A 27,196-nucleotide genomic window follows, 5' to 3' on the forward strand; every position below is an offset into this window, starting at 1 on the left:
TGAGATCCTAAGACTCAGAAGTCTCCAAACTGTTTCTGATCACGCACCTCTATCAGTAACTTTTTGAGCAGGCACCCCCATATACATATATATTTATTTATAATTTTTATATGTGTATGTAAGTATTACTGAAGTTCTAATATTTCCTTCCTGAAACCCAGTGGATTGTCTGACACATCACAAGGGCTTTATGCACCCCACTCTAGAGACCACTGGCTTAAAGGAGCGAATATATATTCTGTGAGAAAAACAGTACTAAATAAAACCATATTTTTTAACTGGAAGATGTTCAGAATTGATTCTGTGTCTTAGCTATTTCTCTAGAAACAGAGAGAACGCAGCCCTGGATATAGCTACTGGAGTAAGATTCTCATGATCAGAGGAAGCTCCTTATGTCTCATCACTGAGGAATTACTAAGAAGGTATGTTTGTCTCTTCTACAAGAGTTTTCAGTTTTAAGATAGTTGTGGTAATTAATAGCATTACCATCTGGTAATTTTATTGAGATTTAATTCAAAAGATTGTGTTAAAATGTAGAGCAACAAGAGGTCTTGAATGAAATGTTTGTTACGAACAGATATGTCAGCTACGTTAAAATGAAAATTCCCCAGATACCCATCTTTTAGATGATAATATGATCCTCAGATAAGCTAGATCAGAAATAGCAGTGAATGCACACTTCTGTTTAAATGTGCTTTCTTGTGTTAAACTAATCACACACAAAAAAGAAAAAATTTAATTGAACAAGTTGAATAAAAATAAATTAAATTTTCTTCTATGAATCTCTGATGTTAAAATAGAATTTATTTCATACTGACACAATGTTTATGAAAAAGTTAAAAATGTAATAAGAGATGCAGAAATACCACAACAAGCTATGTATTGAAGAACTCAAATAAAGTTTTTACTTGTCTGATCTCTAAAACATACACTTTTTGTGGTGATTTAGTCAGCAGTGAGAGTTTGCAGACAAGAGGCTCGGGTAACCACTGAAGGGCAGGAGCCAGAGCTCTAGGACTGGGCTTGTCTTGTGGGGGAGAAGAGTCATGCTATTGCATCCTCAGGGAACACATTGGTTTGGTATTTGGCTGAATGCTCTGAGGAGGAGATAGCGTACCTTCAGCTACCTGTTTTGTACCAGTGAGAACATGAAACATGTATTTTGGAACACCTTGAGCTAAAAGTGTATGGTTAAGGCACGCCGGATCTTTTGATTCCTCAGTATTTTATATTTTCTTTTTTACTTGACAGTCTAGGGAACTTGACGAAGAACTGCTATTTCTATAAGAAAAGTCTTTTTCTCATAAATAATGGTCTATATCTTCAGCTGCCATGAGCTGTTTTAACTTTTCTGATTGGGTACCAGGACATAAATCCACGGAAATTTACTTCTAGTTCTGCTTAGATGTGAGACCTGCTTCTCTCCTGTTCTCAGTATGATATGTTAGTGGACCATTTTGAGGCTGAAGTCCTATCTTTGGTACAAGTAGCTGTCACCCATGTTAGGAAATGGTCAGGGTTATATTAGAAATTTGGGATGTATTAAATTCTCACTCTTTCTGCTTCTTTTGCTCTTGTTCTCTGTGTTAGCTATTTTCACTATCATTCCCATGTGAGATGGTCCAGAATCACTGAGAGATCTTCTGAGTGGTGATACACATAATTCAGTGAAATGAGGTGGATTTGTTGTGCAGTGTGCCAGATCACTTTTTTTAATGCTATGGCTCATGCCCCATTTGTGCCCAGAAGTGCTCGCTGGTGCATCCACTGCATGCCTAACTTAGCAGCGTGGTCTTACTGATGTTTTTCTTGTGCTCAGGTCTGAACGTGGTTGGGCTGAGCATCTCTTGCTTCTGAAGCCTCATGTGTCTGTTCAGCTGCAGCCCATCTCTGTCATACGTATATGTCTACCACACATTGTGAATGAGGGAAAATAACTGGCAACTTGAGTAAATCCTTATCTATGTGACCCAAGTTCTTCGCTTACCTCTGTGACGGCAAAGCTTCTTTTTCCACACGGAACAACCTTGTACCATTTGTCATGCAGAACATCCATGAAACCATGGGACTTGTACTGGCTTATCAGGTCAGAGATATTTGAGGTAAGTGGAGAGTTGGGGGGAAGACCAATACCATATCCTGCAAGGAAAAAGATTACAATCATCTCTCTCTTACTTGTTGGTGTTTTGGTAAAGTATGTTCATTTCAGCTATCAACCACCGGTGTGGCAGATCAAGCTGGCATTCTGTTTCTACAAGGCAGTTCAAACCTGGATGCTGGGATAATGTGGACTGAGAATGCTGAGATAAGACTTTTTGCTGTGAAAAACCAAAAATAGCCTAATAAAAACAGGATATGCAAATTCAAAATTATTAAGGCCACAAAAGTAATATGTAAAAATGAAGGTTCAAAAACTTAAGATGGAGGTAGAGATGGATTAATAAATCTGTCTTATCTCTAGAAATACAGCCTTTTGCATGCCCTTGCCAGGGGTTCTTCCTTTTTACCTTGTTTTAATAACTCAAAAGGGTCTTAATGACAAGTAAACCATTCTGTGATCACTTCACATTGTTAAAGCAGTGGATGCAACTGTAGTGTCAGATGTGTTATTTTTTATTTATCCTATGTACTTTCTGATTGGAGAATTGAAGAATAGTTTGGGTTGGAAGGCACCATCAAAGCTCATCTAGTCCATCCCACCTGCCATGAGCAGGGACATCTTCACCCAGATCAGGTTGCTCAGAGCCCCGTCCAGCCTGTCCTCCCAGCAGAGCTGTTCCAGCCTCTGATCATCTTGGTGGTTCCTCTGGCGCCTCTCCAACAGGTCCATGTGTGTCCTGTGCTGAGGGCTCCAGAGCTGGACACAGGACTCCAGGTGGGTTCTCACCAGAGTGGAGCAGAGGGGCAGAATCACCTCCCTCCATCTGCTGCCCACGCTCCTTTTGATGCAGCCCAGGATAAGATTGGCCTTCTGGGTTGTGAGTGCACATTGCCAGATCATGTCCAGTCTCTCATCCACCAGCATCCCCAAGTCTTTCTGGGCAGGGCTGCTCTCAATCCCTTCATCCCCAGCCTGGATTGATACCAGGGATCACCCTAAATAAGGTGCAGGACCTTGCACTGACGATAAACTATGTGCATGTAAATGTATAAGGGAGCACCCTGTATGGTCACACACCATTTAAAGCCCAGGGGCTGTGCCTTCCATTCATGCGGTTCTGCTATAGCAGTGACAGGGACCTTCAAATAGTAAGAAAAGCAGTTTTTAGCCACTGTGTTGTCTTTTACCATGTTGAAGTGCTAGTGAAGGACTTAGTGTAAGTGAAAATGGATTCAGTAACCCTAAATACAGTCTTTCAATTTGCAGAACCTGGATTTTGACTTCAGAAAAATAAATACAGTTGGTGTCTGGAAAACAGGCAGTTGCATGCAGAGATGTCCTGCCAATTGCATGCAGAGATTCCTTTCTAGTCCACTGTTAATTTTTGGTTTTCAGTTCAGAATTCAGAATTTCAGACTGTCTCCTTAAAATAAAAACCAACCCACAGCACAGGAAAAAAAAAAAACAACATAAATGTACATGAGTGGTGAACTTGGCATCACAATGGCTTGCTTTTCAATGATGCAGAGTGATGTGGTAATATGAGCACCTGCAATGCAATAGTCTCTTTTCCTGCTGATTTTTGCACATTGTGCCTGTATTTCCATCTGAATATATTTTCTAACATTGAAGGAATGGTTTCAGAGAAGCATAGCTAGGGCTCATGAATACCACCTTTTTGCCATATTTGTTTCACACTTGGATACTATAAAGTCAAGTTACGTGAAAATGGCTAGCCTGGGGTTTTGAGTTTTGTTTGTTTGTTTGTTTTTCTGTATTGTAAGCAGCTTTAGTAGATTCAAAGTTGTGGAAGCCGATGGTTTACTTCAGTAGAGCTGACCTTTCTGAAATGGAAGATTAATCAGGTTACATGCATATGGTAAAACATGCAGCTGAACACACAAAAACAACCTGAACATGCTCTCTTGTGCATCCATCTCCCCCAGATACAAAAAGAAAAGAAGAAAATGGATTGCTTTTAGGTCTCCGGTGTGAATTCAAATGGGAGACACTGATGAGATATAGCAAAAAGGAGCATTCTACAAAATGCCTAGTGCTGGTGACTTGTAGCTGAAATGATTAAAATGCTCAGCTCCCCCTGGCCTTCATTTAGCATATAGCCTTCCTCAATCAGGTCTGAACATTTCTGAAGGAGGTTGTTTTAATGTGCAATGGGAGTGGTCAGAGTGATTGCCCTTGGAAGGTTGGAAAGAGGGAGCTTCGATCATTTTCAGTGGCCATCTATCACAAATGTGATTCCTGAAGTCTAATAGCTGCTAATGTGCTGCTTGCCTGTGGCGGAGGCAGCTTCAGACAAGCCTCATGTCCCAACTGCCTTCCAATCTGCCCTTGCTAAAGCACCGGGGCTGACTCCCTTCTTTAGCTCCAATTAGCTACAGATTCAGCAGGAATCGTAAGCTGACCTTTAAAATGGGAAGAGCATTTATTTGCTTCAGATGAGAACAAAGCTGTAGAACAGCATTTTTAACATATTCTGCTGAGTTTTGAACATGTATAAGGAAAGTGATGCTACAAAAAGCAAGCCTCGTTTCAGGAGCTACTTTTATTTAATTGTGAGCAGTGAAGTGGATGGTGCCTTCCACTTGTTTGCAGATGGACCATCTCAGCACTTTGAATAATTACTGTATTCCATTGCAACAGATGTTACATGTGATCTGAAAGTTCAGAAACCATGAAAAAGGGCAAAAAGCTGGTTCTGCTTAATCACTGAAAGTTATTTACTATCATCTTTGAGGGGTCCAGAGTTTCACCTGCATACTTTCATTGAGAATAATAAATCACAATAAAGCAAATGCAACACATGAGAAATAGAGCAGTATGTTATAGAACTTATTATTACCTTCAATGGCAAAAGGTTTTCCCACAGTTAGAAGCTTGCAGTCAGCATCTATTGATACTTCATAATCTAAGAGTGCTTTATCCATGATGAAGGCATCGAGTTTCTCTGGATCATGCCTGTATTCAACATCAAAGTCAGAATCACTTCACAGTTTAAGACTCAGAGATGGTCTCTGAACATTTATCTGTGCAGTTCTTTGGAAGACCAATAAATGAAAACAGAGCCCAGGGACTGCTATTTTAAAACTGATTTATATTTTAAAGAAAGGAATTGTGCACGAAATACAGACTTTGTGAGTCTAGAGCAGGACAACATGGGTAGAACTTATTTTGCTCCCATGAGGTAGTACTGATCTAAAACATGGGAAATACTACAATATGTTAGACTTCGACTCAATTGAAAGGTAATACAAAGCTTTACTGGAAAAATAAAAAACTGCTAAAATAATACTAGTGCTGTCTTTGTTCCTCATTAGAGCAAAAATGCAGGAGAATAACTCATACAAAGGTCCTTCTCCTCCTTGGATATGAGGTAAATTGATTTCCTTCACCCACATCAGCTGTCTCTGTGTTCAGTCTTCATGAACACAGAGAACTGAATTTTACTAATATAATAATTTATGAATAGTACACTTGCATAAAAATATGTTATAAAACAATAGCTGCAGTGCTTGCTCTGATCCGATCCAGGGACTGCACCCTCCACTCATCACCTTAACGGTCTGGGTGTTCTCCTGATGTGAAGTTACATTACTTCATTGATTTTGATGGATGGAATCACATTTAACCGAAAGGAACTGCAGTGTATCCTAATTATTGTTAGGCTGGGTCTGGGAAAAATACTTAAGTAGAAAACAGCTTCCAATGAAAAATTCTTAGGCCATCTGTCAGGCAACTGCTATATGTAAACTGAATGAATTACTTCAGGCTTATTATCACCTCTCCTGTTTCCTGGAAGAGTGAACCAATTGTGTGACCCCAGATTACTGGGCACAAATGTCTCTGAACCAGAGCAATGCCATGATTCACTAAACCAAGAAGATTTGGTGCTCATTACTTTTTACTAGTCTAATGATTCTTTTATTCATTTTAATGATAAAAGCTTTAAGGTTTCTTTTTGAGAACCTTCCCTCCTCCCAGCAAGCTGAAGATATTGAGGAACCTCATTTTCAGCTAATGCTTATATTGTGGTGTTTTTTTCTGGATCTTTCTCACTGTCTGATGAAGGGCTCCCAAGCACACAAACCTGCGAGGATTTATATATTGTCCATGCTTGATGGCACCCTAGCAATTAGTGCAAAGCACTGCTTCCCCTTGAAACACTCCACCTGGTGCTATGCTAACTTGCTCTCCAAGTATCACTCCCTCCAGGTAATTATGTGCTTTCTTCTCTATCTGCCACTCTCCTTCAATGGCTGTTTTGTGGGATAAGTGACACCAAGGGCGGGAAACCCATCGCTATCTCACTGCTGTGCATTCTGGTCAAGGGACCAGATCTGCTGTTGCATGCAGAGGCTCACTTGAGATACGCCACTCCATCTGGGGTTGCAGGGACGTTGTACCGTCGCATGTACTCGTGCATCTCTGGGAAGCTTTGCCTCACATAGTCTTCTGCACTGCTTTCTCGCACGGTTCCAAACCGAAACCCTTGGGATGGGTGGTGGAGCTGGGGAGACGAAATTACAGGTTAGCAGATTCATTTGCTTCCTTCAGATCCCGTATGTTTGTGAACAGCTTGTCAGAAATTCTCAGCATTCACAGACCTGCCTCTGATGTTCTCCTGCAGTCAGCTTTCCACATCAGAGTAAAAGACGGAAAATGCCAGGTGACTGACTAGCCTGTTTGTGTACTCTCAGGATTTTCTCTAAATGTGAAAAACATTTGCCCTGAGACACCCTGAACCCCTAAACCCAAGTGTATAGTTGGATTATTTGTCTTTAAGCCAGTCAAGGTTTCAAAAAGTGTCACAAGAAGTCTCTAGGCTTGTTAGAATCCAGTTTCTGGGGCTTCAGGTAGCCAGCCTGACTCAAGGACTCAAAGTCTAGATTTGTTTTAGTAGAATGTTTTTTTATTGACTCCATAAGAATGAGATTTTTGTCTTCTACACAAGTGTAGCACCATTATATAATTTCTAGAGGCCTGGACAGTATATCACAGGCTGCTGCTGCCCTTCCTGCCCTTCTCCATAGAGAAATTCTAAGTTTTCTGGACAGCAAAAAGCCTCCCCTGGCAGTCAGAAGGAGGAAGAACATCCCTCAGCAAAACCCAGGCTGTAAGCTTGATTACCAGGCTACATAGACAACTTCAGCAGTTCTGTGTCCTTTCCTTTTCACAACTGGCTCCACCTTCTGTATTAATTCCCTGAGTAGTTTGGATGTTTGCAAGTCTCACAGATGTCTGTTTCTAAAGTACTCTGTCTTTATAGCATTTAGATACTCATGGGAAAACTCTCAAATTGCAGTGGGGGTGTCAGGTGATGTTCTCTACTATGCCAAGAAGTTCCTTGAGATGGTCAAGTGTTGCCAAGACCATACTAATTGGAAAGCCTTCAGTAATGTACCAGCCTCTCAAAGGTCAAAGTTTCAGAGCACAAGAAACCAAATAAAGCCAAGACTGAAGTAGTCATGCTCTGTTTGCTTCCCAGGAAGATCTTGGCCTTCATAGCAGCTTGCAAAGATGATCTCCCATGGCCATGCTCTGCTTTGCAAAGACCAAGCAAAGAGGCATTCTGCTGGTCCAACACGCTCTCCGCATTATTGCCTGTGTAAAACAGAGTGTAGGGCAACACAAAGCCATGCAAAAGACCTTTCCCATTCTTCTTTTCAATGACCCGATGGATACAAGAATATTCTTAGCTTTTTTAAAAGTAACGGAGTTAGGATGTAAATGCACAGTCATCTAGTTCAGTCTGAAAAGGAACAGAGAAAAGGTCTTTTGGATGGTATTTTGATGTCCCAGAGCTATGAATATACTTTATTTCAGGTAATTTTTATCTGGAAAGTGGGCAGATGCTTTCCATATTGTGCTCTGCTATTCTGGTCCCTGTGTTGCAACCCAGGAATTAAAACTGTAGGTAACACAAGACTGCGGGCATGGAAGAAGTCTTGGCCTGTTTTTTAAGGTGTTCTGGCCAGATGACCATGGGACAAGCAATGCAGGGTGTGCCTCCATGCAGAGCTGGCCATAGTGCATGCTGTGCCAGAAGGACTGTGGGCGCAGAGGAAAGTGTTCTTGCCTCGAAGTGTGGAAGCAGCATTCAAGTGCCAGAAGACATAATTAACAGAGAGTTGTGTTGCGACAATACATCATGGAGACTTCCAGCAGAATGCTGCCATCCCAAATGTAGGTGGTCTCAAGACATTGAGGATAACCTGCCTGAAGATGAGCTTGGAGTGGGCTCCATACACTCTACGTCCCAAGAAGCTCACTGCCACAGTAAGTACTGTTTTCTTAGGTTTTATTTCTTGGCAGGTTCAGTGGCAATACTGAAAAACCCACTGAGTCTCAACACTGAAGCATAATGCCACCTTCCAAGTCAAATTAGGTGTTTGTTGTGATATCTGTGGCCCACCTGGTGACGCCAATTGCAGTGCAACATCTGATCTGGAGATAAAGACCGCTGATGCCTCACTTCACTGGAAAGTATCCCTTACACCAGTGTTTGTATCTAGCCAAATCTTTAAGCCCTGTGAGAAAGGCTAGTACAAAAGAAAGAGTAAACTGCACCTCCATGCAATTTTGTGTTGGGCACCTTGTCAAATTTCCCCACAAACCATGACAATATTGGAATACATACTAGATCAAAAGTCCATCCGGCTTACTATCCTGTCTCTAGCAACACCATATGACCGGTGAAAAGTCTTGGAAAGTCTGTGTAGGGAAGTTATGTAGTAGTCCTTTGCATCCTATGCTCCTCTTGCTTCTGGTAATCTATGCTTTTTCTTAAGCCTAACTGTGTGTCTGCAACTTTATGTTTGATGACTCTTGACTCCTTTTGTGAAGGATAAATCTTAATAGTGTTTTAATCTCCTGTGTTTTTTGGGACTTCTATTTTCTTTCTACTGCTGCTTATCCACATAAGTAAAAAGGTTTGCCAGCAGCTCTATGTACAGTGAATTAACCATGAAAAGTGCTGCCAAAAGCAGATAATGGACTACCTGCCTTACCTTCACTGCTAATCTACTAGGACTACTAAGGGTTACTTGCTTCAACAGAAGATAAAAACTTCAGGATGGAAACAAGACTCATCAGTTGTCACTGCTGCTTTCCTACTTTCTGCAGTCCTCTCCTAGGAACATTCTGTGAAAAGAAGGAGATCACAAATATCTGTCCCAACAGGATAGGTAAATGTGTGAGTCTTGCCTTATTAGTTGTCTCTTTTTATATTTCTCTTTTCTGTTCTTCATGCTCTGTTTATTTTGTGTTTCTTACATTTTGAGAGTCCCATATTGAAAGAGTCTGTTTTCTTTAAACCAATAACAGAATTCTAGTGCCTAGAGGCTTCAGAGAAATAATGAACTCTGAAAAATCAGCATTTGAAGCATCACAATTTGAAGAATCAAGAACGGATTATATTTTATTTTAATTATTGATTTGGGGAGACAGTTACTTCATCTTTTTTATCAGTAACAGCAAATATTAAAGCCACCTTATTGAAAAGAAATAGCTGTCCAAATTATAGGCATTTCTAGCATGTCAAGACTACACTTCTGCGTATACAGTGTTTTTTCATTCAAAGCTCAGTCAGTGTGAAAGCTGAATAACCATCACAAAGCAGATAATGGGCACTAGGAACTGTTGACACTCTTTGTATCCGCAGAGTATTTGGAGCTTTGCTGGTGATTCAAGTATGATTAAAAATAAATGAATGCAATAGCTGCAGACCCATCTTCAGAAATAAGCTTTCTTGGCACTCAGTTTTAATAACCTTACCAGGTCCCTCCAAAATCAGACATCTATGGCTGTAAGAAATTGGAAGCACAAGGTTTTGACCTAAAGAGAGGCTTCCAGGGCACATTGCCGGCTTGGCAATTCATTGAACAAGATGCAAAGATAGTTGTGGGTACAGATGGTATATCCTACTTTATTCACCTCCTTAACTGCCAGACCTCCCTTTTGAAGACCTGGGAGCAAACAATATCACTCATGGTTTGTTTTGTTTTGTTTTAAAGGGTCATTGCTGCTGAACGTAATTGCTTCTCAGCCAGCAGGCCAACTCTGTACTCCCAAGCAACCTCTCCCACACAGTACACGGGAGGTAAGCACTGCTGGGACTCATTCGCGTTTAGCGACTAACAAGCCCTTTGGCTGTGAGCCAGCAAGGCCACTGCAGCACCACAGTGAGCTGCAAACTGCACTGGCTGAGCTGCCAGGTGGGAGAAGTAGGGGAGCACTAACGGCCTGGGCAGTGTGTACACGAGTGTATCAATGGAGTAGTTAAAAGCCAGCATTTTTCAGGGGTTAAAAAGCTATTTAGAATCACAGAATCATAGAATGTCCTGAGCTGGAAGGGATCCACAAGGACCATCTAGTCCAACTCCTGTCCCTGCACAGGACACCCCCACAGGTCACACCATGTGTCTGAGGGTGTTGTCCAGTCTCTTCTTGAACACTGTCAGGCTTGGGGCCGTGACACCTCCTTGGGGAGCCTGTTCCAGTGTCCAGCACCTTTGAGTGAAGAATCTTTTCCTAATATCCAACCTGAACCTCCCCTGGCACATCTTCCTGCTGTTCTCTCGGGGTTTGTCATTGGTCACTAAAGAAGAGACATCAGTTCCTGCCCCTCCTCCTCACCTTGTGAGGAAGCTGTAGCTGCCATGAGGTCTCTTAGTGTTCTCTCCTCCAAGCTGAACAAACCAAGTGACTGTAGCCGCTCCTTATACGGCTTCCTCTCCAAACCCTTCACCAACCTCATAGCCTCCCCTGGACACTCTCCAATAGCTTTACACCCTTTTTATCCTGTGGTGCCCAGCCCTGCACACAGTGAATGCTCCAGGTGATGCCGCACAAGTGCAGAGCAGAGCGGGGCAATCCCCTCCCTGCCCGGCTGGCGATGCTGTGCTGGACGCACCCAGGATACAATTGCCTGCTGAACACACTGAGGATATGATTGCCCTCTGGACACACCCAGGATAAGATTGCCCTCTTGGCTGCCAGGACACAATTCTGGCTCATGTTCAACTTGTCATTGACCAGAACCCCCCGATCCCTCTCCATGGAGCTGCTCTCCAGCATCTCATCCCCCAGTCTGTATGTACAACGAGGGTTGCCATGTCCCAGGTGCAAAAGCTGGCACTTGTCCTTGTTGAACTATAACTATGACTATGAACTATGACTAAGACATGGTGACCTTCTATTTGGATCTGGGTTAGTATGTGGCGTGGACTCAAGAGATGGCCATGAGAGCCCTCACTGCAGAGAGATACAGTGCCAGAGGGGGCTGAGCTCTTATCTTGAATCAGTACTCTGACTCGCAGGTTCAGGGCTGTGGAACACCAAGACCAGTGGATCTTGCTGCACTGGTCAGCGACAGATGGTTCAAGAAGATGACCGATCTTCTATGAAGACAGAGCTCTTGGGAGGGAGGACTCAGAAATGCTGCTGCGAAGGGCAGGAGGAAGGTGCAGAAGAAAGGCTAAAGAACTTTGGAAGTAAGTAAGCTTTCTGTAATTGGGGTACCAAAGCTGTTCCTGTGACCTCTAAGGACGATACCTCCTGTGGGATGCATGGACTATGTGGGTATTTCCAACAAGAAGTCTCATTGTTTAAAAGACATACCATAGGCAAGAAAACAAACAAGAGGAAATAATTTTTACACTGTGTAAGAAAACAAGGGGTAATGTGAATGTATCCAAGTGCTGAGGAGGTGAAGAGGTTGTTGTGTCAATTGAGCACTGAGACGGGGCAATCATGTAGTGTTTAAGGAAAATGAAGAGCTCTGCAGAACATCCACCTTCTCTGACAGCACCAGGAAAAACTTTGGGACTTCTCAGAGTCTTCTGTACCTTGTATAGCACTGTGCTACCAGACGAATGATATTTGTGGTTCTTACTGTCAAAAACAAATACTGCAGCTACCAGTTCCTTTGGCTTGGCACCTTACTTCTAGATCTTCTTGGTTTCTGTCTTCTGTTGTTAAAACATCTGCTGAGTGGGAAGTGGATAACTTGTTTTATTTGGGAAGATGTTGAGAAGAATTGGGTGTGTGCATACATCTATGGCTTGGGGTGCCAATTATACATGTAAATACCAATGTGATAAAACCACAGGAGCAGAAACAGGAAAATACAATCCTAAATGTCAGGCATTTTGCATTACTTGGCACATTCCAGTTTATGTAATACAGTGCCATTGCATTCAGTGCCATCAGCTAGGCTGAGGACACCTAGACACAGACTTGAAAAAACTCAGGCGTAGAAATATCCTGTGAAAGTTGGGATTTAAAACTGAAAATGCATGACATGCTGTCAGCAGTTAACCCTGACATACTCCCAAGTTGGGCTGTTGGGTTTTGAGTTCTTTCTTGCTGGCTTCTGTATGACCTTTCCGTGCTGCAAAGTGAGAAGAGTTGGCTCAAAGCTTTTTCCTCCATTGGTGCCCTGGTTTTTATGTCTAGTATAATTCTGAGGTTTGCACCACACTAATTTGTCATGTATTTTTGCAGTGGGTAGGAAACGTGAGTGTACAGCATATAAATAGAGTGAAACAATGGTCTCAGCTCCAGAAAAGCAGGCCATCTAATCCTGTGGAGTTTGAGCTTGCTGGGAGCTGTGAAGAGATGAGGAGGGTCTAAAAGGAGCAACTGTTGGGAAGTGAAATTACGGCTATTTTCTATAAGCAATGAACCCAGAAGTAACTGATATCTAGTAAATACTTTCACAGTACTTGGTCAATGGGGTGCACTACCTGCCTCACTGAGTCTGATTCAAGACTATTCTGAGCATCTTGACAGCTGTCTGGAGGAAAAGTGCCTCAGGAGCTCAATTTCCAGTCAGCATCCAAAATAATTAAAATGATTTAATCATTCATTCAGTTATCCTCTCCTTTCAAAATTTAACTCCACAAATTATTGTTCTTCAAGCAAAATCAGAAAATGGCAATGCAGTATACAGTGACTGCACCATGCAGTGCCAGTTGCAGAATTAACATGGATTCAGCTTTTATCACAACGCACAACACTCCTTTTTAATTTTAATAGTGTATAGAAAGGGGGATCACGGCTGAAAACACTTTCCTAACTTTTGCAGCAATTCTTGAACAAAAATTATTATGGAGAGGTTTCAACATCTTTGCCCCATCATAGTACTGGCTACCTGGTATAACACCAAGTGTACTGTTTAATGGACATCTCGCATATCAGCAGAACTGCTGTTACTGCCAGCATAATCTCTGCCAGGGAACTGCTGCAGAATCTTGAAAAACAGTTCAGTTTCAGTTGCCAGTCACTGGAGAGGTGTAGAATTAAGTGGTCTGCTCTGCTGTGAAGAACTGACACACTTTTAGAAATCTGCTGTTTTGCAATGATTCTTCTGTCTTTGGTGTATGAAGCAATAGCATTTTATCTTGCGTTATGCAAATAATACATCTAAGTGGTTGTCTGGCTGCTAATGGATTTCTTATGATTTCCTGAAAAAAAAAGAAATGCAATTGCTAGAACTAAGCAATGTTTCAAGGGAAAAAGAATCAACCAAACAAATTTTTAAAAATCCAAACAATGTGGAACTCTGTTCATGGTCTTTTCCCTTCTTATCTACAAGAGTTTTTGAACACTAACCAGTGAATATTTATGGGGCACAGAGGGAGATGAAAGAAAATTATTCACAGTGAAGCACATGAATTTTGAATTTTAGCAGATGAAAATTCACAGCTAACTTCTGGAAGTGGAGGTTTTGTTCAGAAACTGTCCCATGTGTTCAGGCTTGGGAAGTGCAGATGTTCCCAGGGCCTCCAGGAGATGGTGTACGCAGAATACATTTGAAATCTCACTTTCCCTTCTCCGTTGCAAAAAGTGTCAGGGGAGCTGGTTCTTGGCTTGCCAGGATAATGTCAGATTTTGTTAAAATCTTGTCACTTTGAATCCAACTCAACTAGGTCATTAGATGGCATAAATCTTTACAGCTGCATTGAACTCAATAAGCAGTTTCAATCTAGAAACAAATGCACAGTCTGGTACTGACAGTTTATTCTCCTGCATTGCAACAAGAGCATACATGAAAAGAAATTGTGACTTAGGTCTCTGTTTAAAACATACAGCTCCCTGTGTGAGTAGTCATAATTGTAAGATCCACTCTACTCGTCTGTCCGCTGCAGAAGTTGTACAACTAAGGGATGACACTGGGGACTCCAGTCTGTGGTAGGTAAGTTAATTTCTGAAATGAGCCCCTGCTGATTGAATTGCTGGGCAGTGTCTTAATACAAGACGCTCCATAGGAACAGTACTCTCGTGAATATGAACTTAATGGTGTGTTTATCCCCATGTCTTAATATCACCTAAGAGAGTTTTCTGGACATGGGGATCTTTGAGCTGGATTTTATTCTGGGAGAGCTGAGAACTGTGAGATAGTAAATTTAAATTATTGTAGGAAAAATGGATATACTGAAGAAAAAACAATGTAATTCCCAGTAGGCAACAGATAATTGTTGCCAGTTGTACTTCAGCAGGACAAAGCAGCTGCAAAGGTGCTCCAGACTGAGTCACTTCATTGACCATGTTCTTCTGCTTCCTACCTATAAAATAAGGCTAATGCTGCTTTAAGGCAGATGAAATGCTTTTCAAATTAGAAGCAAGGGAAAGAGATCTGTTTGGCTTAATACATCCTCCAACTACCAAAGAGGCACAGGAGACTTCTCCTTAAATAATCCCTCTTGTCCTTCCATCCCAAGTCTCAGGTCTGCAGATGAAAAGCTATCACAGTTCTCTACAATCCACTGAGGGCTGGAGGGGAAAAACTAAAGTCACAGTAGCTTGAAGGGGAGGTAGCTTTCTCACCTTTAAAAGAATCATCTTTGAAATCCTTTTTCTTACAAATTTTTCCTGCTCCAGCTGGTACTGGTCAATTAGGAAAACACTGTCAGTCCTTCTGCCCCAGCCATTGGGCTGAACACAATCCTCTTTGTACACTCTGTCTAAATTTGTAAGGTAAGGCTAATGCTCTGTTTTTTCCAGGAAAGGACCAGACAAGTTTTGTGTTGCAAATGGGTCACTAGTTACTAGGACGAAGAGGTTTCCAATTGCAGATTGTGGAACTGTCCACCAGTGCAGCCCTAATTTCTTAAATATGTTATTTGCTATTGGCTTTTGGTTCAAACCCACCAAATGAAGGTACATCAGGAGTCCTTTGTTACTGACAGATCCAACACTGGAACTAAATGTTATTTTTTTCCCTTCTTGGAATCAGTTTGGAATAGTGAGGCATGTGTTACGCACAAAGCGTAGAAGAAAAATAATGGGCTCATTCGGATGCCTTGACCTCTTGCACAGTGAAATATGGACAACAGTATTTGACTTTAGCTGGTGTGCAGTCAAATCTTGTTGTACTCAATGAAAACTACTTTCTTTTTTTAGAGAGGGCTGGAGCCCTTTTCATCCCTGAAATCCAGGGGACAGTACTGGAGCTGACTGAGGACCTCTGTCACCAGGAAGGTGAGCCAGGCTAGTGTTCATGTCTCGGTTTATAGATCACAACGGCTGTGACTTTTGTGAACAATAATAAATATCCTCAATGCCGCTAAGTCAGCTGTATGATGGTCTTCCATTTGCCAGGTGATAAGATCAAACTTATGCATCTTCACTGGTCTCTGCTCCTCTTCACCAGTTACTTCAGTAACATCTTCTCCTCCTCTCTCACTGCTTACATTATTTCTTGCAAGTGCCTGAGGCCCATCTATGATGCAGTTGCTATTTCCAGTGGTGGGCTTGTTTTCCTTTCCTTTTAAAATGACATGACGTATATCTATACTGCAGCCTGAGAGTGAGAAACTGATGTGAATAGAGCTGGAAAAATACTAAAACACATTCATTCTTTCTGGTGCTCAAAGAACAACCTTCATGACCTGCACCACACGGAATGCAGACAGCAGGACTTCCTCCCTTCCACCCCTGCCCCTGCATTCTTTGGGTCAAACAATTAGCACGGTGCGCTAAAGAGTGGCCAAGAACAGTAGGTGACAGTACAAGGCATTCTATGTAGGTGAAGACCTGGAGCAATAGGGGTTAATATGCAAAGATACCAAAAAGATAATTTTTGGCAAGAAGGCATAAAAAAACAGTTCGTGATGGGAAAGGAAACTTTATTTGAAGAACACTGCAGCGCATTGCCTGATAAACTGGCTATCAGAATCATAAATATCCAAACTCGACAGGCTCTGAGCCTCCAAAGCTGTAACTTTAAAAGAAAGCTTTAATGAGGTGATGGGGAAGCTAAACAAGTCACCACCATAAATTGCAAGGGGAAGCTAAAGAAGCCAAGATTTCACCTCCATAAATTGCAGGTGTATTTCACTCCTGTATCAGATTGCTGTGCAACGCCTGTTCTTTATTCTGACTGCAGTTTTGGTAATTTTTCCTTTGTCTGAGATTTCTTCACTTTGATCTCTGTGACACTCAAAGTCTTCTTGAGCTCAGATCCATCACTGATTCATTAATACTCAGAAAAGCACTGTGTACTGATTAGCAGGCTGTGATGCTGTGAGTCATGACCTTCCAGTGTCCAATGACTGCCTGCACAGAAACACACGCTCTATAGATTTTGCAGCCAACTTCTTTTAATTGTAAAAAGAAAATAATCCTGCCATCCTGTACCAGATACTAAACCCCATGAGAGCAGTAAGATTTCTGTTAACTGCACTCAGTTTGTTGCTTAGTTTTTTATTAAACAACTTAATGCATTTAATACATATTTAAATACACGCTATTTCATTATATATTTAATACATAGCAGTGCAAATGGCACTCCTTATAATGATTTATCTTAGGTTGTTGCAGTGAAAGACCATGGCTGTCTTTAAGAGCATTTTATTCTGTGTAATTCTTACAAGACTTCCTTCTTTCAGCAAGAAAATTTATCAATAAACACACAAGAGTTATGGCCTCACTCTAAAGCTTGCTGAACTTGAAGGAAAATATCATTAGAGGCAGGAGTATTTGGATCATGTTTCTAATAATGAAAAAAAGCCTACAAAGTGGCTGGACCTTTCCTTTTCTATGGTTTGGTATCGTTGATCTGCAGTTTCTTGCCAGTTGGCATTTCTGGGCTGTTTTGATATATGTAACAGGGAGTTTTTAACTGATATAATGGCCATAAAGCCTCTAAATTTACTGAGATTTTCATAAACCAGAAGGGAGAGCTTGCACACTCACATTTTAAGTCTAAACCCCAAAATTTTTTTTATTGTACATATTGAATTCCTGAGTAACAAAATCTCAGAAACATTTTCTGGATTACTCAAAGTGCTTAGTTTTGTAACAAAAAGATGGACAGCTCATAAGAGCAAGAGGTCAGACGACAGATTAGAAGAGCTGCAGAGATTTCTGAGGACTAATCCTGAGGCACAGCAAGGCTGTTGAAGGGACTTTTTGGATGGGGCTTCTCAGAGTGATTGCAGGTGTCTGCAGTGCATTCCTTGGGGCATTTGCAGCATTGTGAGACATCAGTGCTGGCCAGGCTAGTACACCATCATACATAATGGAGAGGAATAGGTGCTTTCAGGGAATGGTTTGGGTCATCTTCTCCTGAAATAAGTGTCTTCAACAGCAACCCAATGTGCCTACGTCTTCCAACTAAGTGTAAAACCATATCAAACTAAGTAAATCACACTTAATGTCTCCACTGCAGTGACATAAATTTAGGTGAGATAACACAATGAAACTGCTGATGGTGGGATTCAGAGGTGTAGCCCTTTTTGTGAAATGAATCTCAATAGGTTCAATATTTTCTGTCAAAATGCCATATGGAAAGGAACTTTGCCATTGTCAAAGGGTCTTTTGAAAGTATAGTGATGCAGAGGAGTAAAAATATAACCATAGTGAATTAACTGGTATAGCTACTCAAGCTCGTCCTAAAGATGGCAAAGAAAAGCTGACAGCTGTCACAGAAGTGACAATGGTCGGATAGCAGCTGAAAAGCTCATTATATTCTTGAAAGAATGACACTTTAAGCAGAAAGAAAGGCCGAGCGTTGGACCACATTATGGAAAATCTGTCCAGCTCCTCCGTTTCTGCTGTTGTATGCTTTCTTGTTGGCATGTTTGAAATGTTTCTTCTGTCCTCTGGGTTTCCACAATTATTTCCTCAAATAATGTGGACTACTCAAGATACTTCTGACTTTATGGTGCACCTCCAAAATGTGCTCTAGCATCAGAAGACTGAAAGCAAAGTCCCTGTCTCAAGTCCCCTTACCACTTAAAAAACCCACTCCCTGGGGAGATCCTGTAATACAAGACCCTATTTCTACATTTAATAATGAAGATTTTTACTGAATCTGGGCCTTGGTTGCATGCTGACTGGGCAAAAGAAGGCACTGACACTGCTGTGTACTTACAGATAATTTATTTTCTGTGCCTGTGGCACTGAGACCTAGATTACCCACATGCAGATAGTACCATTTTATGGAAACCATACTGCATACCGAAACATAAAATATCTGGACTTGTCACAAGACTGGCTAGAAAAGACAACAGCCATAAGGATACATGCTTCTGATGCAGAATGGAAGCAAATTCTTTTTCTTGTGCCCAGAGCCCCTCACTTATCAACGTGTCTCATCTCCGCTTAGCCTGTGCCTGTAAGGCTGTGTACTCAGCTTGCAGCTGTAGGTCTGTAATGCAACCACATCCTGTCAATCAGGGAAAATATGACAATGGCCAGCTGTCTTAGACTGTTCTGTCCCATCTGCATACCTATGTGATTCTCTAGCACCAGCTCTGTTTTAACGAGCTACCTATTACAACCTCACCTTGCCACTGTGAAAATGTATGTTGGCCCCAGCGAAGGATGAAAACTTTGGGTGGTGTCTTTTCCAGCTATCACTGAGTAATTGGCACTGGTAAGGCAGCACCTCAGGTACTGTGTTCAGTTTTGGGCTTCTCACTACAGGGAAGACACTGAGGTGCTGGAGCAAGTTCAGAGGAGGGAAAAAAAGCTGGTCAGGGATCTGGAGCAGAAGTCTGATGAGGAGCAGCTGAGGGAACTGGGGCTGTTCAGCCTGGAGAAAAGGAGGCTGAGGAGAGACCTTATCACTGTCTGCAACTGCCTGAAAGGAGGTTGTAGCATGGAGGGGGTTGGTCTCTTTCCCAAGTAGCAAGTGATAGGGCAAGAAGAAATGGCCTCACGTTGCACCAGGGGAAGTTTGGACCGGATGTCAGGAAAAATGTTGTCATGGAAAGGGTTGTCAGGCATTGGAACAGGCTGCCCAGAGAAGTGGTGGAGTCACCATCCCTGGAGGTTTGTAAAAGACATTTAGATGAGGTTCTTAGGGAGATGGTTTAGTGCCAGTGTTAGGTTAATTGTTGGACCTCATTGTCTTGAAGGTCTCTTCCAACCAAAATGGCTCTATGACTCTATAATATCACCAACAGACTAAGGAGCTATACAATAAACAAGGTGATAAGCAGGTTTGGGAGATGTCAGGAATCAAGCCAGCTCTCAAATGGCCATGACAGGTAGGTGGGACAAACGACCAGACCAGTTCCAAGGCAGGCTGCTGGTCTGCATGGAGTAACTGACCTTGTAAAGATGTCAACTCATACAACAGCATACCTGGTCTACCAAGCACTCTGACAAAGACAGATGTTGTAATTTTTGTGCATCCAAAGATGTGACACTAGGAGAAAAACTGAAATAAGTCTCTGGGATAGAAGGGATAAAAGCAGTATAAAATGATCCAAATGCAATGTTTTTTCTCCATCTCCTTTATCTGCAAACAACCTTTTAGTCTTCTCTGCCGGGGACTGTAGAGAGCTTCCTAAGAGGGAACTGGGACAATGCTGCAACTTTCATCTGGGTAAAAGGCACATTCATCCTGTAGCTATCCGCTTGTGCTCAAACAGCAGACTGAACATGTTCAAGTGAATTTCTTCCCCAAAAGCCCAGTTTGCCAGTTTCTACTGGCAGGAAATGATGGTCTAAAATGCCTAAGATTAGAAAAAAAGGGAAGAGGCAGCTGTGACCCAAAAATGCCTATTCTCTTAGAAAAGTAAGCTTTTAAGGTGGCAGGACATTGCTTTACTATTTCTACAAATTACTGGCTATGTTGTTAACTCCTACCATAAAAAGCTACCTGAAATGTGACCTAGTAAATGGAGTAGCCAGCTCTGATGGATACTCCAAATCTTTGGCTTTAATGACCTGCCCTTGTTAAGACTCTCACATGGAAAATACGTGCTAAGTTTCCAAAATTCAAGATATATTCCAAGAACCTAATCGTCCTGCTTCCCATTGCTTGCCTTCTGCTCTGGCTTGTCTTGCCTCACTGGCCACTCCTCCTTTCAGCAGCATGATGATATTTCTATATTCCCTTACTTCTATTTCTACACCATTAATGCATTTAAAGGTCCAACTGAGGTATCTCCAATTCTATGTTCCACTTTACGTGGTGACTAGTGGTTGTACTGCAAACCATTTTCTTTTGATTTCTGGTGGAAACGCTGCACGTTCAAGACTTCAGCAACATGGGAGGATGATGTTTCCTTTGCTGAGCTGCAATGAGCAACTGCTAAAACACTGTATTGCTTGGTCAATTAAACTTCACTGTTGTAACATTAATTTTTCTAGAAAGGCAGATGTTATTTATTCAGGCTATATAAAACGTTGTCTTATTTTAACTAGAAGAGAGAGCATAGATGTTCCTGGCAATACTGACTTTAGATACCATGTTTCTAATATTGAAAAAACCCACCCTTTTAATTTTTCCCAACTTGCCCGCTTCCCTGGCTGTTCTCAGTCTCAGATGAGATTTGCTGTTTGTGCCTGCCAGCCTGAAGAAATTATATGTCTTACATCACCTCAAGAAGGTTGTTCCTCTACTTTGGGCTTTGCTTTTCAAATATATTGTGAAACAACAGTACAAGAGCATATGTAACCTGAGAACAGCAGCAGAATGGTTAAAAGTATATTCAAATTAAAAATATTATTTTTGCATCCTACTGCCTTCTTCTTGAATAAGTCTCCACCACTGAAAACAAAGAGGTAAGCAGATCTGGAAAATCAAAACATAAAATTTTTAAATCACATAAAAACATTTTAAGTAAGGAGTGGTGCATGTACCTCTGCAACTGTGGTGCCATAAACATTTCCTAAAACTAAGCTTTGAGTCTCAGAGAAAACTTTGAAAGGGCAGAGCTCAGGCTTTGTGTGAGAAAAGGTTAAACCAGTATATTTTCTATTATAACTAATTTACAGACTAAGACTTTGGGGGCAAATGCAAGAAATGCTTGAAATATCTGAAACTATGTATGGTTATATGTGTATGTATTTGGTCCATGTGTACATCTACCGTACGTATACATATGGTAGATGTATACATGGACCAAATTTCAAAGCAAGGTGATTTCAAATTGGGTCCACCTTTTTGAAACACCCTGTGTTTTGTAGTTCACTTAACAGCAGGCAGTCCTCTTCCATAAAGGCTGCCTTGTCTTATGCCTACATTGGAAACTGTTAATTAATCAGGATCTTAGATCTAGTCCATGAAGCAGAGAAGTGCCTGTCTAGGAAAGGCCAGTAATGCCACTGATTTAATGGGGTAACTGAGGTTGCTAACCATGAGTCACTGGTGTTTCTGTTCAGGACTAAGAGCTGTATTTGCAGCACCTGATATGCGTCACTACTCTGAGCTCGATTTTGTAACTCAACAACACAGTTTTACATTTTCTAGCAATTGCAGAAATTGCAGAATAATCTGATGCAATTTGATTTGATGGATTGGGTGATGCCTATGTAAAGAGCAGAGGACTAACCTCATTTTGAAGCCAATATTATGGCTCACACAACAATGACTGTAATGGAGACATGCCTAGAGCTGGGAAAATTCAGCTGAAAACTCTTATTTGCTTACTCAGAATGCTTTAAATAAAACAAATACATGATTCCTGGACTTTTGCTGCTTAAATTGATGAAGTTATTTATATAATATTGGTCATATTTTTCTGCGGGGGGAAGGGCAGATTATTAGTAGCAATTTGCTTTAAGCCATAAATGCCTTAGGACAACTGTAAGAAAATATTGGTTTTTGTTCACATTCTTTTTGGTAGAAATAATCTAGAAAATGTTGGAGGAAGTGAGTCAGAAGTAGTACTCACAAAATCAGAACTGTATGGTAATTAGTCTAAAGATCCCTTCATCCCCTCTTGGTAGTGGGGGAGAAAGTGTGTGGAGGCAGTCCTGCTTCTAGATTTTACCTTGCCTTACCAAAAAACTACTAGGAAGTCTGAGCTATTTGCAGATGCATTGTCTACAACATAATTTATCTCCTTCCATGATAGTTCTCCAGTAGAAACAACACTGCAAATCAAATGTTTGACTAATGAATTCCAGTGCTTTGATGCAGAAGGTAGGATTTTTCAAAGTATTTAAGTTCTGCTCCATTTGATTTAGCATTAGTGAGGAATTTTGACAGTAACACCTCTGTAAGAACAGTTATGGCTTGTGAAATACTTGCAAAATCCTACCTAGAAATCAGTGATTTTGTCTTCATGCTGTGTGGTTGTTTTGTTTGAGAGGATCTCCAGGTGACCCTAATCACCCAATTGCTCAAAACAGCTATTGTCAAAGGGACTTCAGAACTGAAACCTAACCCTTAATCTGCACGTAGAAGCCACTTTCCTTCTCTGCAGTGGGCAACATCAAAATCCTTCACCTTCCTCCTCACCTGCGGTCTTTGAAATCTGCCTTACACGTCTATGGATGTTTAAAGATCCTCTCTCACTGAACTTTCCTACTGAAGTCCCATCAGATGGAAAGTAATTGTAGTGGAACTGCTGTCTGCACACAGATTGCTTTCTGATTTCATTACAAACCATAAATTATGCAGCAGTGAATTTTGACTGGGAAGAAGAAAAGGCTGAGTTAATAACAACAGACATGCTTTACCTTTGGGTCGTGTATTCCAGAAAGCTCTTCATAGATCTTCTCTCCTACCATGACAGCAGCTAGGTTGGCTGTGTATGTGGACAAACAAAACAGACAGAAAATAGCCCAGAGATTCATTAAAAATCTTCCAGTCCAGCACTTGGGAGGTTTGATGGCAGCTGTTCTTCCAAACAAGATCGCATAGCAGACATTCAGGGCAGAGGAGAAAGAAAATACTTTGTTCCTGTTCCTTCCCTTCGGGGTCATCCCAAAAGGACTTTTCCACTCATATAAGGTGAGGAATATAGCTGTGATGTGAAGTGCAACAAATATCCCCAGCCACATAGTCCAGTGAAGTGGCCACATAAAGGCTCCAATAGGAGCTGCTGTGTCTTTGGTCCTCACCAATATCCCCAAGCTGGTTGAAAAGAAAGGGCTAGTGAAATCAATCACTTGGCTGCGGGCAGTGTTAATGCTAAATGATGTCACTGCCATATGAGCTGTGCCAGCGAGAAGGTCTCCCACCAGCCCTGTCCAGTGGCCGTTCTTCCAGGCTCCATATTTTCCATCACCAACAATGTACAAGTCAAAATCAAAATTCATATCCTCAGCTAGCTTCTCCAGCAGGTCAATGCAGTAGCCATAGCAACACTTCTTCAGCTCAATGGGAACAGTGTCATTCCCTCCTTGAAGGGTTTCAAACAGGTTATCCAGAACAGCTGAATCATTGGTCAAGGGATCTAGGCACAGCTGCCCAGCTGGGCAATGACCTTCATCATCTACATCTCTTGTAAAGACAAATGGATGCTCAATGAGAGTTACCACTCTGAGGTGCAGCCGGGTGGGGTGTTGCATGTGATTTTTATGTCTCTGGGCCTGTTCTGGCCATATCCCATAGTCCATGACTATCTTTCCTTCTTGCCAGCTCCCCAAACGAGTCCACATTGGATTCCCGACAGGGTCGTGCTGCAGATTCCAGATGAAGAAGTTGTTTTCTGAGCTGACGATGGAGGAGCCTTTCACCTTGATGTGGCCACTGAGACCATCAAAAGTTGTGTTTGCTAAAAACCTGATGGAGGGAGAAAGAACAGTAATCAGAAGCAGACAACTGAAGTCATCATGCTAAAGCACAAACAAACGCTATGAATTTATGTTTAAGAGACTAGATTGTGGATGTTGTCAAACACCTGAGTCATTAATAGCTTTCCTATGGCATGATGAACAAGCCACTTCATTTGTGACTAAAGTACTTAGGAATGCTCTCCTATGTATCTAATTTAAATGGAAACTTCAGGAAAGATATTATTTTTACTTATTAGAAAATATGAGTGAGAGAACACCCATTTTTTCAGTTACTTGTGCCTCATAAAGGACAGGGAACTGAGCAGAAAATAAGTGTTGTAAGGAGAAAATACTTTTTAGTGTAGACACCATGACTGGCTGAACTGCACTCTGTTAATAAGAAAGATGCTATGCATTTTGCAGGGGCTGTAGAGGGACCCTACTAAGACTTTGTAAGTCTTAGTGTGGGGATTCCGTTAAAAACAACTGAGCTAAATTGTTGCTAATATGGTGTAAGATAAGTCAGGCACATACTTTTCAGTAAGAGGCACTCAGAAGCAGATTATTTAGCTCTCATAGTAGAATACAACACCTGACATTAGTTCTGGGAATTGGATGAAAACAAGTATTGAAAGAAGTGTAAACACTATAGCTGTCATTCCAGCCTCAGTAAGCAAGACATAAACTTCAAGTAGTGTTAATTGTTCATCAATTGTTAGAGCGGATAAAAAATTACCTTAAATTGATTCGAAAAGGATAAATCCGTAGCAAAAGCGTGTGCACACATATTTCTGCCCAGGCTCTGCCATTTGTTTTTATGACTTTTGAAGATTTTTGATGAAGTTTCAGCAGTTAAACTCTGGACTGTGTATGTCTCAGGATCATATCTGTTTTTGTCCTCAGCAAAGGGCAAATTTACAAAACTAAGTAGTATAATTTTGAGTGTGGCTGTGTGTGTGACAGGCTTCTCTGAGATGGCTTCAAAATTTTTCTTATGCAGTCTATTTTGAGTAGGTTGAGTTTGGAGAAAGATGATACAGCCAGTACTGTCAAAAGCAACTGATGTGTACATGTGTTAACTTGGGCCTGAAAATTATGTGTAAAACTCACATAGGTGTTTACAAATGGGGTAGATGAATAAACGTGGTTCTCATTTTTAAAATCCTTTGCTACTTAGCTAAATGATAGTGTTAGTTAAATGTTAGCTAAACTTCATTAATCAGTGGTGTCTGCCACTGACTAGTCTTTTCCTCCTACCCTGTGTTTCACATTTGATGATATACTTGTATGTTTGGGTATGTAAACACTATCAAGACAAAGTTTATAGAGAAAGGCAATCTTAGCACTAAAGAAAGATTTATGTGTCCATAAACTTATCTGTTTTTTCCCTCTCAACCTCATTCTTTATAAAAACTTGTTCCACGTCTTCCTTACAAACCTTGTTGGGCCTATGTGCTAAAGCCATCACTATGACAACAATGGTAAAACCATTGCATAGGTTGGTATGTAAAAATTTGAAATAATTGTTTAGACAGTTCACAAAATGCAAAAATTGAGGGAGACAAGGAATGAGATGGGAAAAGCTAGCAAAGTTCTTATGAATTGGGCCCCACATTGCTACTAAACCAGGGCTTGGATATCAGAACAGGTGCTTTGGGGATAGGTGAAGCTATGGAATAATATATTAGATTTGTTTTCTTCAGGTAGAATGAGAACAGTGGAATTTATACACTGTGTTCTCTGACTTTCATTGTAGAAATAAGTATGCCCATGAGGGTGAATTGAGCCCTCTATACCTGTTCTGTGGTTGAATTGTGTTAGAAGCGGTTACTTGAGAGATTTAGTAGTGTTTAAATGTATGACTTGGCTACCTTGTTGAATCAGTGGCTTACTTTTGCAGGTGATTTGCATATGCTATACTTTTGTTAGTGACAGGACATTAATCAAAATAAATGAGGGGAATTATGTGGGAGATACATTTTAACAACACTTTGTTTTATATGCAAGGGGCTATGGCTGCTAATAATTTGCAGATGCTATGTGTAGCACTAGTGAAACTTATGCCTGAGACCTCCTGTAAAAACTCCCTTACTTCAGTAACTTTAGGAAACAGGTGAGAGGATCCGACTACATTATTTAAGCCATCAATCTCTAGTGTGAATCGTTAAGAATTACAAGTGCTGAACATTGCACAGACACACTGGCAATATCCAAGCAATATCTTTCCAGCAGGGCTACTGATAGATTTGTATGAAAAGATATGTACAAATTTCAGAGGGTGAGGGGCCAGATCCTCAAGTCTGACAACTAAATTAATTTCCTTGATGTTACACCAATATGTGTGAGCTGATGATCACATCGATAGGCTGTGACACCTGCATTAAAGCTTTACTAGCATCACTTCAGTCTGACCAAGGAGTCCAAAGTGTGTCATTTGCTCATTTCAGCTTTATTTGTTTTTCATGTGCTGTGTTTTAAGAACTGCTCATTAGTGCTTCAGCAGTACTACCATAAGCCAGCAGCTGTATCTTCATCATACCTTTAAGAATTATTTAGTTAAGTGATTTCATCTCCTTTCAGGCTTGATGGCTTGGTAATTCCACATATTTCTTGGAAAGTTTACTGGAGGCAAGAACTAAAATGGGCAAGCAAATAGCAGGCTGATGAAATTACCCAGGAAGCAGAGTTAAATCTGTAAGCCTAGTTAAAGCTGTAAAGACTAATTAAAGCTAAAAGACAAGACAAGGCTTTGAAATTTTAATGCCTTGTTCTGTCAACAAGCATGGTCACCTAAGCAGGAAGGTATAGATCAAGGAATCAATCTCATTGTAAGAGGAATGAAGGATAGAGATTTATAACAGTATATTCCTCAGGGGTTTGTATATCTTTATCCATATATATATCCATAGAGATAAAAGCGTGCTTTGCTGCGGACCACATCTTGGCTTTGTTCACAATCATTATTCTGCTCTCGGGTGGCATTTGAATATCTGCACAGCCAATGTACGAGTGTAGTGTTGGCAATGAAAGCTCAGGTGTCAGCTGTGGCAGGTTGTGGGACTGCTGTTTAACTACACACTGCAACTACACAAGCTCTGTGCCTCTGTGCCT

The 27,196-nt window shown here is 41.2% G+C and overlaps 1 protein-coding gene across 2 annotated transcripts in view; it reads right to left on the reverse strand.

Moving 5' to 3' along the window:
* The window catches only part of GRIN3A (glutamate ionotropic receptor NMDA type subunit 3A), a 74,327-nt gene that overhangs the window by 12,794 nt on the left and 34,337 nt on the right, over positions 1-27,196 (reverse strand). For both annotated transcript variants that reach the window (XM_065046403.1, XM_021281606.2), the window contains exons 3-6: positions 23,045-24,092; positions 6,481-6,626; positions 4,962-5,077; positions 1,988-2,139 (exon numbers count right to left, since the gene is read on the reverse strand). In XM_065046403.1, coding sequence (XP_064902475.1) covers positions 1,988-2,139; positions 4,962-5,077; positions 6,481-6,626; positions 23,045-24,092 — 1,462 coding nt within the window. The remainder of the gene's footprint in view (positions 1-1,987; positions 2,140-4,961; positions 5,078-6,480; positions 6,627-23,044; positions 24,093-27,196) is intronic.

Source organism: Columba livia, chromosome Z (genome assembly GCF_036013475.1).
Source record: "Columba livia isolate bColLiv1 breed racing homer chromosome Z, bColLiv1.pat.W.v2, whole genome shotgun sequence".
Classification (NCBI taxonomy): Eukaryota; Metazoa; Chordata; class Aves; order Columbiformes; family Columbidae; genus Columba; species Columba livia.